The sequence below is a fragment of the Pungitius pungitius genome, chromosome 8, assembly GCF_949316345.1.
Source record: "Pungitius pungitius chromosome 8, fPunPun2.1, whole genome shotgun sequence".
In the NCBI taxonomy this organism is placed as follows: Eukaryota; Metazoa; Chordata; class Actinopteri; order Perciformes; family Gasterosteidae; genus Pungitius; species Pungitius pungitius.
Window position 1 is genome coordinate 6,224,182 of NC_084907.1, and position 13,042 is coordinate 6,237,223.

General features: G+C 42.7%; 1 protein-coding gene across 2 annotated transcripts in view; it reads right to left on the reverse strand.

Annotated features, from left to right (window-relative positions):
- col2a1b (collagen, type II, alpha 1b) overlaps window positions 1-12,639 on the reverse strand; it is a 34,729-nt gene extending 22,090 nt beyond the window's left edge. The window contains exons 1-10 of one of the 2 annotated variants that reach the window (XM_037490836.2): window positions 12,188-12,639; window positions 8,863-9,072; window positions 7,473-7,489; window positions 6,995-7,027; window positions 6,107-6,139; window positions 5,834-5,887; window positions 4,580-4,681; window positions 3,861-3,938; window positions 2,123-2,167; window positions 1,022-1,075 (exon numbers count right to left, since the gene is read on the reverse strand). In XM_037490836.2, the coding sequence (XP_037346733.1) occupies window positions 1,022-1,075; window positions 2,123-2,167; window positions 3,861-3,938; window positions 4,580-4,681; window positions 5,834-5,887; window positions 6,107-6,139; window positions 6,995-7,027; window positions 7,473-7,489; window positions 8,863-9,072; window positions 12,188-12,278 (717 nt within the window). In that variant the 5' untranslated portion in view covers window positions 12,279-12,639. The remainder of the gene's footprint in view (window positions 1-1,021; window positions 1,076-2,122; window positions 2,168-3,860; window positions 3,939-4,579; window positions 4,682-5,833; window positions 5,888-6,106; window positions 6,140-6,994; window positions 7,028-7,472; window positions 7,490-8,862; window positions 9,073-12,187) is intronic. The other variant, XM_062564013.1, reaches the window with a different exon arrangement.
- Between the last annotated feature and the right edge of the window lie 403 nt (window positions 12,640-13,042).

The window sequence follows — 13,042 nt, forward strand, 5'->3', positions numbered from 1 at the left end:
CCAACAGAGGGCATTATCACATAGTTCAGAATCATAATTCTTGGCATGTACCGACAACTCGGGCTTTCTCTCCCATTACAAACGGCCCAGAGTTGCTCTTTATTAGTAACGTGTTTACCTCTATTAACCATGAACAACTTGAAATTATCTTGCCGATCTGAATTTCAATGACGTAGGTTTTTTCTGATTAATGAGAATCGATGAGAAATGATGAGTTTTTGTTTGTATTGACGTTCCTGGACAATAATGACACGGTAGTAATTCTTAATGAGAGCAGAATTAGCAGGATTCATGGGACAAAGTTAGACCGAAGGTGCAGACTCTTTCAAAATCTCCAAAGCTAAAAGGATCTCTGGTCCTCACAAACACGTGTGTGTGTGTGACCCGTGTGCTGCTGTCAGGTCATTTCCTGGAAGGAAGCTTGATTTTAATCACACATAACGATCACAACACAGAGGCTGCACATCTGAACTCCACAGGAGCAGATTAACACAGCAGTAGGGGGACTCGGCCGGAGTTGTCCACATAGCGAGCAAACCGGGACTGACAGGTGAGGGTGGACGCTGCGACTCATTGAGGGAAGAGTCGGGGCAGCAAAAACTAAAAGTGGGATATTAGGATGAACAGAATATTAAAACTAAGTAAAAAGGTGAATATTCTTCTGTCTTAGAGGAGTTATTTACAGGGCTAAGATGAAGGGAATCTGCAGGTCTGCTGAAGGCCAGACTTGGGTTCGAGACATGAACATTGCAGGCGTCGACTGAAGCGTTGTTAATGTTGAAAATGAAGGAGCTGGCCGGTCAAAAAGAGGAGGATATCGATGTAAGCGGTGAGCAATGAAAGGTTAGTACGTGTGTGGAGACTTTATGGAACTGTAATTCAGCTGTGGTGACAGTAGCAGTGACTGAAGTTTCCACATGAAGAAAAGACAAAGATAAAAAGAAGGAGAGGAGGTTTAATGGCTTTCTATAGAACAAGCAGAACAAGGACTAAAATGATTGTTGCTCTGTAGGATACTTACAGACTGTCCAGGCTCTCCAGCCTCTCCTGGGTTGCCTTGGAAACCTTGTGGGCCCTGTGAAACAGAGAGAAGAGAGAGGCTGTTTAATGAGAGTAAAACTGGATATGAAGCTTCTGAGGAGAAAAACACATGACTGTAAACCTACGAGATCTATTCATCATTTAGCAGGTGGACAGGAAATGTATCACCAACTCTTTTGACAATTGAAATACATATTTATGTAACTTTTAATCAAAGAAGTTACAGGGAATTACTCAAATTTGTATACACCAATAAATTAATTGATGATCAATTATTAAAAAGTAGAAACTAAGGAAGGGTAGTTGCAAAAATGAATTGGTTTATATGGTAAATTGTTTTTTTTTGTTGATTGATTGAATTTTATAACTTAGCTTACAGTTAGAAAGGAAAAGTTAGTCTAATTACATGATTCAAAATTGAGTCAATATATAGTTCATAGTTCATAGTTCGTGCAGCAGTACAGAGTAAAACTACACAAACAATGATCAAAAACCTCTTTTTTAGAGTTGTGTAGGCTGTATCTTTGTGCCTGTTTGTCTACATTGTCAATCTGCAGTTCCTCTGAATTACACTCCTACGCTGAAAATGTCACGTCATCTCTTTCGGGAAAGTCTAACAGCGGTCAAAGGTGTCCATGGAGAACATCTCTGCCAAAATGTGGGTTGTGGGAGTGATTAAACCAACGCGTTGAGGCACGTCAGATGGCATTGCCTACAACATAATATCTTCATCTTGGGAAAGCTTGAAGGGCTTCGGGTAGAGTTCGATGCGGGCCGGAGCAGAATGAGGCCGAGGTGTAAGCCCAGTAGGCTGTGAAATGCAAATTGTCAGGTGTAAAGTAAAAAGCCCCTCAGTCTGCAGCTGTGAGACTTAAGTATTCTCCGTGTGCACAGGGCTGCGTGTAAACATTTATCTCCATCGAAGTGGTGGCTTCGTGGGTCATTACTGTGACTGAATGCACTCTGGGAAAAGGTAGACGACGTGGCGTCTATCATTGCTGTTATGAGATCGGTTCAATGGATCTAGTCTGCAGGTGCGCGGGGGCGGCCTTGTGTGTTGTCTGCGTCTGGAGGTACTTACAGGTGATCCGCTGGGGCCGGGTGGTCCTCTGGGACCCATCGGGCCCTGAGGGAGAGAAAAGAGGCAAAGGACAAAACATCAGGCCAACGACATTTAATCACGTGCTGCAGAACTGCACAAAGATAGAAAAAAATAGTGTACATTCATTATTTATTTTCAATTGCAATTTTGAGCGCAGCCAAGTTTTATTTGCCTTGTTCTGTAAGAAGCTATGGAGATAGCATTAGCTGCTTCGCCCTGAAGCTACACAACACTTGACGGCTCTCCTTGTCAAATCCATAAATCGTTTGAAATTCCCCAGGCCGCATTTGGACGTTCTCTCCCTCTCCATCTCTTTCTCTTTTTTATTGTCAACGACCCCTCCTTCTCTCAGCTCTCTTTCCCACCTGTCGCTATAGTGGTGTGTTTCTATAGTTCAAAGGTCACCATTTGTAGCGCTCCACAGGAGTGTTTGAACTCTACAGGACTTCTCACACATGACATTGAATGTAAAACAGCATCAAACAGAGCTTTGGGAAATGTTACATTTTAGGCATTAAAACCTAAGAGAAAATCACATTCTGTGGAGGCGATGAGGTAGATATCCATGATTTTGCTCTCTCTCTCTCTGCCCTTTAACCTTCCACACACACAAACACACACACACACACACACACGCAATGAAAATCAACTGTTCAAGGAATAATCAAGGATTTAAGCCAGAGAAAATGTCACAGTGGTCCTCCGAAACCAATGAAAGTCACCTTTCAGTGTGAGAAGCCTTTGACCAGCGAGTAGAAACAAATCAAAGGCGCTTTGCATCTGCTGGACTCTTGAACGTGTTCGAGTTGTCTGGGTGCTTGCTATGTGTGCATAAGGGCTCACGAAGCTGATTTGTGATATAACATTAATACAGTCTGTTCTTTCACTGCCCCCCCCATCCTCTCGAACGCCAAAGGGAATGTGGACTGGCTTCAAAAAGACCCAGAATTATGGCAGCTCACATCAGACATGTGGAAGAAGGACAGTCAGTAGGAGTGAAGCAACACAGACTGCTGCTAGCTGTTGGGATCTGATACCCCGCCCGCCCCCCTCCCAACCCCTCCCTACTTGGCTTCCCAAACCTCTGGCGGGCTGAGTCTCTGCTCCGTGGCTCTCTGAACCGAAACAGCTCCCAGCAGTGTGCTCCGTCTCGGGCAAGCTGCCATGGCCCAGCAGCAGGGCTGTTTAGTGGCCTTGAGATCAAAATGATGATCAAGGGCTGTTTCCTCAATTCATATAAACGACTCCTCTAAACTCCACGTGAGGTGTTTATTTTCCATCGGGATCCGGGATTTTGTGTTTTTTTCTCCAACATTTTGGAGCTGAACCATTATCGATGGAGGGGAAAAAACGTGGACCGTGCTGCAAATCTCTGATGGTTTTCTTGAAACTTCTTTCCTTGATTGTTGATGATTTAATATCCTGCATGGGGATCTCCTCTCCAGGAGAAGACAATGATGATGATGATGATGATGGTGATGATGTCCATTTAGTTGTTTGATAGCTACAGTGAAGATTCTCTGGATTATGGAAGGAAGTTTTTTCTGATCCTCCGCGAATGTAAAAGTTTTAACTTGGATCTTGAGGTGGAAACACTCTTCGATGTCTCCCAAGATTGTAGCATCCAGGTAGATTCATAAGCAAAAGACCGTAAAAACAAACAAACAAACAAACAACAAGATGGGCGGTGTAGCAGGTGCCATCCTCGCTCTCTCACCATTGGTCCTTGCATCACGCCCATCTGAGCGCCGCCAGCTTTCTCGTCAAAACCACCAGCCATCTGAGCAGCAAAGTTCTGAAAAAGCAAAATAAGAAAGGAAATGATAGGTTGTCGATGTGCATTTTATTTAAAAAATGTAAGCCTTTAAGGCCACACTGGATGCAGAGTATTAGTAGTAGTAGCATCTAGTATATATAGGATATATGGAAGGCCAACAAAAAAAGGAAGGAAGAAGGGAGGGGATCCGCTTTAAATGGAATGTGAGGAGCGGAGAGTATTACGCGAAGGAGAGACAGAGGGCATGTGAACAGTATTCATCTCTCTTGTTCACAAAGGGTCCCCTTGTCCCACCCCCCTCCCCCCCGCCACCAAAAAGCTCCTTTCCCTTTCTACCATACTGCCTCCTGCCCCCTCCAACTTGCCCTCCCACCATAGATCCACCTCCTGCCTCCTTTTCTCCAACAGAGAATGAGAGGTATTCGATCCATTCTCTCTGTTGTCTTTCGGCCCCCCCTCCCTCCCCCTCCCCCCCGCAAGCGATTTGCCACATCTTTTGCGCTCATGGATTGCTTTCCTGCACTCTCTCTTGCTCTCTGCTTAGTGCACGCTGTCATTCAAAGTGAACCCCATTCCCGACATCGCATCAGTGTTCCACCAGTCAGACCCTATGTCTGCAGTAAATGCCAACCCGCCCCTTTTTTTGTATGGATACTTACTCCGCCAAGGCCAGGGGGTCCATTGGGTCCGGGGGGTCCGGGGGGGCCGGGGTTCCCGGGGGTGCCAGGCTCACCATCTCTGCCGCGGGGGCCAAGGCTTCCCTGAAAATTTTACATTTTGAAATGAGAAACAGCAACAAAAAAATTATGAAAATAGCTGATGATTTCAGCCCTCCTCAATTAAGCTCAATTAAGTTTTCCATATGCAATCTGATTTTTGTGAACTCAAAATGTACATGACATGTAAATGTAAGTTATATCACTGAGTAAAAACAATCCAGTTTAATGGTGGTAATCGTATTACAATAAACACACCAAGTCAAATACTAAGCTACACACGAGAACAGGAAAGGGTTAAATAATAATCAGTACAAGTATCTATTGATTCATTTCAAAGCCTGTGTGCCAATATTTGAACCGAATAGCACTTTGGATAAATCATGTCACAGCACACCAGTCAACTACTCTTAGAAGAAACCGCTGACGAAAGCCTGAAGCTCAGTTCTCACACTTCTCCCAATAGCCCTGATGGTCATCGTGAGTAAACTCGAATAGACATGACCGGCTTTTGGCAAACAAAGTGTTTGCATTTTTTAAATGAACCAAGTCGGATACTTAAAAGGTACCAAAATAGAGTGTTAATAATCCCACTGTCAAGACCTAGAGGTTTCATGTACGGCACGGAGCTGATTTACCCGACTACTTGGCATAGGTCTGTGCATGTTTTGACATATTACCCTGCAAGGGGATCCTGAGCAAAGAATGTGCTCAACACCCAACAGGCTGCTTAACCTCTGCTGGCCAAAACTCAAACTTAGTTTGTGCTCAAATCTGCATAAACGAGACGAGTACAAGACACAAGGCCTGCAGCCACTTTCACATCCAAGTGATGCAATGATCAAAGCCATGTTGATGTCACACACTGACTGACTGGAGGCCTCAGACAGAAGCCGATATTTACATGAGTCCCTAATGAGGCCAACATTAGTTACACAATTTCTGACGCCAGCAGCCCCATGCAAACGACTCATGAGCAGTTAGACTGAGCTGCTCAATGAAAGGCTTTCATTCTGCGAACCTGCGAGCTGCAGCAGATGCCACATCCGCCCCCCCCAACCCCCTCACTCCTAAAGACCTGAAGCTTCCAGATTCAAAGGGACATGCTGTACTCAAAACAGCCGTTTGTGGTTTCATTTTTTTCTGGTGTGAAAATTACAAGACGGGGGGGGGTTGAACTTTTTTTTTTAAACTGACCTTCTCTCCCTTGTCTCCTCTCAATCCACGGGGTCCTTGCTCTCCTGGTGGGCCCTGGGGAACGAGAGACAGTAAGGTAGCTGGTCACCCAAGGTGTTGGTCTCGTGGTCATGTGAGCTGAGGAAACAGCTGTGAACTGGGCTGCTGTTATGTCAGATCTGATTTCCTGTCATGGGCACTTGACATCCTCTCTCTTTATATTTTGAATTCTCTAAAGAAATTGCTAACACTTTTAAAGGAAAAGGGTATAGGCGTAAAATAATTGGTGCGTACCATTGGGCCACTTGGTCCTCTCGGTCCTACAACCTGGTCAGAAAAAAAAGAAGAGAAAAGCAAATATGTAAAAAAAATTCCAAATCTGCATGTGCCTTTGCCTGTTGCAGTGCACACGCTGAATACAGAATAGGACCACTTCATGAGCTTACACCCACCAGATGTATTTGGGAAACATTATCTTTCTTCCATCAGTACGAGCTGGTTAATTGCTAACCTCTTCAGGCAATGAGATACATACAATAAACAATGGCTTCTTATTTCCCGCCATCAACGTCTGCCCCCTCCAGAGGGGTAAAGCTTTTCCAGGTGCAGAGCAACTGCAGCAGCAGCAATTTGACTCTTTTACTCTGCTGGCATTTGGGGAACCTTATGGAGGAATGTATGGAGGCCTTATTGTGCTTGGCTGTCTTCCTGGAAACCGACCTGCCTCTCTTTGACTCAACCTGTTTTCTTTCTTTGGCTGGTGGTATTAATACTTAAGGCAACTATTTTTACCCAAATCCACTACCAGACATAATATGCTACCAGCAGTGATGGAATGAAAATTAGTTAATTTACTCAAGTACAACTTTTAGGTTTTTCCATTTCAAACTAGTTCATTCTTCGACTCAAGTACATTTAAGCTCTAGATGAATCTTTCTATTACCAAAATATTTATTTGACAGCTTTTAGAACTCATTATTTGAAAAAATCATTACTTTATTTAGTAACTTGAATTGGTTTGGATTAAACTACCCAACAGAAAATGATATAATCAAGATTCACAGTAAAATGCTGAACACTTCCATTAGGCATCAGTTTTAATAATCATTTAGTGACATTTCTATAGTGTAACACTGACAGGTATTTAAAACAATTGTATATCGCTGCGTGTTGTCAACTTACATCGGTAATGTCTCCGGGTTCACCTTTCTGACCCTGATGTTCAGAAAATGAAGCATAAAAACAGCAATTACAATTATGAATATATCTGCAAACATTAGTTTTCATTGATCTGACTGTTCTCACAAATATCTTGCAAACCAGAGAGAATAAGATAAGCAAATGGGAAATTGAAAGAACCCGGTTTCCTATCGGCAACATTTAGAAAAATAAGTACCCCCTGCGGGGTCATCAGACACATAAATATGGCACACAGTGTTCAGGAGGAAATAACTATTATCCATCTGGCAAAGCTGTTTCACATCAAAGTATCATCTAAATCCGTAAACTACAGGGAAGTCCTGCGGCTCTGATGTGAGTCTAGGATAGAAACTGATTTAATTGCAGGTGCTGGACAGCTTCCTTATGCAAGCAGACAAACACACACACACATAAATAACAGCATCACAGCACACACGCATATCTAAATTCAGAGTCTCACCTTAGCTCCAGGTGATCCTGTTAAGTGGTCAAGTGGGTCAGTGGGAAGGAAACAGAGCACAGTTAGTGATTGGCATGACAGAAACACTCTGTGAAGGTCACACAAAAGCCTCGAAAGTCTAGACGTGCTGATAGCATATAGTGCTTTCTTGAATTTAACAACAATAACGACTACCGCCAAACGACATTTGTGGCCCCCCCCCAACAGCCCATCGGGATTGCAAAAGTGTTGGTAGAATCACCATCTTAACAGGTCGAAGCAGAAGGAAAACAGCTGCAGCTAAAAGAGAATGGTAGGAAGCAAAAGAACTGCGATGAGCCATTTCAGACAATTCATTCTGATGGAGGCCATCACTGGATTTTGGTTTTTCACTTTACAAAGCAAATCGAATCAGGATGGTTAACAAACGATATCAATTAGTTTGAGTTAGCCGATTTTTTAAGTCTGGGTACTGATGAGAATGGTTTTCTACTAAACCCTATTTACATCAAAAGAATCATACTCCACTAAAGTGAATTCATGTAGTGGTACCAGACATCTGCCTCCATCATATGAACTAAAATCATCAAAATGTTGATTTTAACCAATTTACAAAATATGTAAACAAGATTGTGAAGACGTTCAATGCCACTGAATGAACAAAGTATTGAGGTTTAATAGCCAGGCTTATTTTGAAGTATAGTTGTAACCAAAAAATGCTGCTGAAAGTGTTACATATTTCCTACTGAGCACTTTGTTTTGCCTTGAATGAAAGATAAGCGTGCTATAAAGCCTATTTATCAACATGCATGCATTGCAAACAGTGACACATCCGATTTCACGTATGCTCGCCAACTCGCCGTGTTTGTATTTCCAAAGCTGACCTTGTTAATGGAGAGAAAATGGCAATTCTAAATGTGGTAAATAGCTCCTTCCAGGAGTCTCAGCAGAGTGTCACACTTTTTCTTGCCATCAAATCTGCAGAAATCCTCAGAGAGGATATAGAGAAGAAATGCGAGGCCGCGTCTGCCTGACTGAGGTATTTCCTTAATGACTCCCACATGTTTTCATGATACTCTGTGAAGGAGAGAGTATTCAAACAAGATGTGGCCAAGGTGAACCAGCTGTGGAAAAATTACATTAAGGTAGCTTTTAAGTGAAATCTGGTCAGATGTGTCACTGTTGTCCTTTTACTTTTCATCATTTGTTTGCTTTGGGGATAAAACACTGTATTCAAATCAAAGGTTGAAATATACCATTGGCCTGATTCAATCCATTCATTGTGAAATAGTTAATGGCCAACCTTTGACTAATACCAAATCGCCCACGTGTCTTCTTCTCCCCAGAATAAACAGCATGATCTTCTAGATGTAATTTATTTATGAGAGGTGTGAGATAAATAAATTACAACCAATGGGTGGAGACAGGTCAGATGCGCAGATGGGGCAACACTCTCCGAATGGGATTTCGGGTTTGGAGCAGTCTTTTAGCTCCGTGCAGAGGATCTGATCACAGAGGACGGTTCCAGTGTCACACACACAGATGCGGCAAGGCTCTGGTTTCCACACGTCGTTGTCGCTATAACGATCTCCATCTTGTGTGCAGCTTTTAGCATCCTCCTCTGTGTGTGAGGTCATAGAGAGGGACACACAGAGGTCAAGGCGGGTAGATGGTGGGGGGGTAGGTTATGCATCAGGAGTGATGAACGGTCACTGCAATGTGTTACTCATAAACAACAACTAGCGCATTTACTTTGGGTCATAAGATGTTTTAAAGATTTGAAGCAAAGTAAAAAACGTTTTGTTTAGGTGTTAAACACATATGCAGTGCATCAGCAGGTACCTTCAAGTGTGAATATGTGAAAATAAAAATGAAATGAAAAAGTAATCCCAAAACATATTCTTCTAAAAAGGAATTGAATTTGAGCTTGATCTGTGAACATCTACCTATACCTATACCTTTAGTAATGAATAATATTTAAAAATGTAGATTATATAAACACCATTTCAACATCACAAATCTTCTGCTTCAGCAAACAATTGTTTTCATTATTTCTATCTTCTTCTTAATCGTCTAATCCTTTTGTCGAGTATATACTGAAAAATGCCTTTTAAATATCTCACAGCTCAATGAGATATATTCAAGTCATTTAACATTTCAAAACCCAATGATTTTCAGTGTATAAGCATCAAATCTTCACATTTGAGAGGTTTGGATCAGCAAATGTTTGCCGCCTTTGATTATAAATGACTTAACCAATGAATAGTTTAAAAAAAGGGGCTATATTATTAATCTTTGAATGAATAATCAATTGATTGACTAATCGTTGCAACATAAACCATTCCATTTATCAATAGTCAACAGTGACCCAAGTAATTGAATTTGCACACGAGTGAGCTCTCCAGCAGTCACTGGGTGGCAGTGTAACATCACAGAATCACAGCTGAGAAAGACCTGCAGAAAACCTCCAATAACTTCAAAGGATCTCGATACCATGCGTCTTTATTCCTCCACAAGTTAAACACAGGGCGAGCTCGCACCGTGGCAGACACCCTAAACAGACTTTGCATTCAGTACATGAAACATGTTTGGATTTTTCAGACCACAGCTTGGCAAAGAAAACAGAACTGCACGTGACGGGCCTTGGCATGTTTCAATACAGGTACTGTAGTTGCTCTAAATCGCACCACTCAAGGAACTGTTAGAGTCAACTCAGTAATTGGCCATATCTCTGATGTTTTTCCAGTCTGACGGCTTCCTAAAAAGTTAACAGAAGACCAAACAGCTGCTGAAAGAAACGCTGTGATTGGTGAAAGCGGCCGACCCACCAAAATAAGAGCCTCGGGTTCAGACTGCCTAGAGTGTGAGAGGAGAGGGAGCAAGTATAGTAGCTATATTTATCTTTGAGCACTGCTTCAGTCTAGGTGACCTGATGGACCTCAGCAGCAATGAATGAGGTCTTTCTGGAAAGGGACAGAGTGGGCAATTCACAAACTATCGCCTTGTACAAACACGGGGCACACTTTAAACCCCATCTGCAAGCCGTAGCTGTGTCACATGCCAATGCAAACAAGCCAGAGAGCAAAAAGATGGTAATCTTTCATACACATACCTTCCAGGTTTAAGTTTTACTTTTAAACGCCTGGAATGCACCTGTCCTTTCATTGGTTCTGAAATATGAAAGATTCTACTGATATTCTGAGACAACGGCTCCTCTGTACACTGGAGAGTAGAGAGAAAGCAGGCTTTTCATCACTGAGGATCATTTGCAAGTCTTCTCTCCCATGTGTTGGCAGCCATGCTGTTTTCCAGGGGAGTAAAGTTAACCCAGGTGTACTTTGAGGACAGTAGAATCAAATCTGTTTTCACAATATTAAGTAACCTTCAGGCCTTCAATCTACTCTCTCTCTCTCTCTCACCTGATTTGCTTCATGGGCTTGTCACCTCCATGAGGCACTCAGTCATCAGCCTCTACGCCCCCACCCCAGGGACTCTGGGCAAATTGAGCCTTCTGTGCAGAGGTCGCAATAAGGCCTCTTTACCACTTCAGATACATTTCTACCTCCAGTTTATGCTAAGGAAAAAAGGCCATTAAATCTAAGCAACCATATAACTATGAAAGTGTAACCGGAGAGGTTAATTCCATTCCCTGTTTTCCCCCTTTTTTCCTCTTGGAAAATACACCTTTGCATTGTTCTAAAAATTCCGTATATTTTTTCCAATCACCTATCTCTTGAACCTTGGCTCGGCTTCTCCCTGGCCTGACTGTCAGAGTTTACGTGACACATAATCTTTTACGCAGATGGAAATCTCAAAATCACATGGAACATTATTCCTGGCTCCAATCAGCTGGCGTACCTTCACGTATTGATATCCCTTGACGATACTAAAATCAATAGATATGAGGCACTATTCCATTTCAGTTTTATACAAACAACTGGAGATAGTTATATTCCTAATAGAGAAACTATTTTTAGGGAACTTTGACTGATTATTCCACCCATCTGCCCCAACAAGACGGGATTCGCCTGAATGCACTGTGACAGCGATGGAATGTGAACACTTTTCACCAAAGGCCCTTGAGCCCGACCACCTTTCACTTTTCGCCCATCCCTTCCCCCTCTCGCTCTTTAAGTGAATCTGCAGAAAAAACGCACCCACAGGTGTCTGACAGCTTAACCAATAAAATAAAAGGTTGGGTTGGGTACGTCTCTTTATCTCCACTGGAGGACTCAAATCTGAATATTTATGATTACAGAGTGTGGACTTCAATGACAATGTACACCTACTATAACAAGGACATAAGATAAATGCAAAATAACTCCACAGAAGCTACAGAACGTCTCCAGCTTTGTGCGCCTCATTTGAAGGAAGCTTGCCACATCTCTCCATCCATTGCATAACTTTTACGCACGTCCACGAATCTGTTAATGTGATCCATGTGAGCCGTGTGCAGGTACAGTACGATCAGCGCACTTGGCAGACAGAAGGTCCACGTGTATCGTCAATCATTTCACATGCAACAGAGTATCCAAACAGTCACGAACTTCAGTGCGTAAAAGGTGCCAGGGAATAAAAAACCCAAATCGCTCCATGCCCGAAAAACCAGCGCTAAACCATTAAAAGCTCAGGCGCCACGCTTTTAGATAAACCTGTTGCAAAAAAAGAGGGCACCTTATGACAACTTCAGCTTTTCTTCATTATAACAGTTCGAGAGAAATAAAACGATCACTTACGGTCGTCTTCTTGACATCTTACAACGGCTAATAGACAAACGTGGGTTGCTACAAGTAGCAGTACAGTCCTGGAATCCATAAAGCTGAACATGTCTAAATATTAGACACCAAGGGCCCCGCGAGGGAGAAATGAAAGTGCCAAAATATCGGAGCTTCTCTCGGTATTTAGTGTGTGTGTCCCCAGTTATAAAAAAGAACCCTTCGACATTCCCCCCCCCTCAAAAAAAACAAAAAAAAAACAGCAAAGAGGGAATCCAGCGGCAGGGACCCGGACCTGCAGCTCAAAGTCAGCACCGACCGCTTGGGGCCAGACGCTGTAGTTTTATGTCCCCGTTGCCTTCAATGAATCTTCGTTTATTCCCAAATATCAGTCCGGCCCCTTACCCCCCGCCGGGCTGAAATCTGAGCCCCGTTTCCCTCCCATTCTGTCTCCCAGGTTCCATGATTCCGGTCCCAGACCACTCCTTTCTCCAGGGGCTGCTACTGAACGATCTTACGTGGAAAACTCCCCCCCGTAACTGTGGGGCCATCCCCCCTTTTCCACGCCTTGTTCATGGAAAGCGATGTCAGAGCCACCTCGTTACCTTGATTGTTTTTAATTTCGCATGTTAAATATTTGTTATCTTTGATAAGACAAATTATATGTTTTAAAATTGGCATTAAATAGGGAACTTCCAGGTGGAAGTTTTAGACGTCACATGTGGGAATTAAATACAAATATAATGATTACCATCACTTTTATAATGCATTCAATTTTCAAGACACAAACTGTCCCTATAATGTTATATTGATTATGTGTGGACGATTCTGATAAGACCTATTTTACAATATAAATTCAAGTTTGAATTCTGTAAA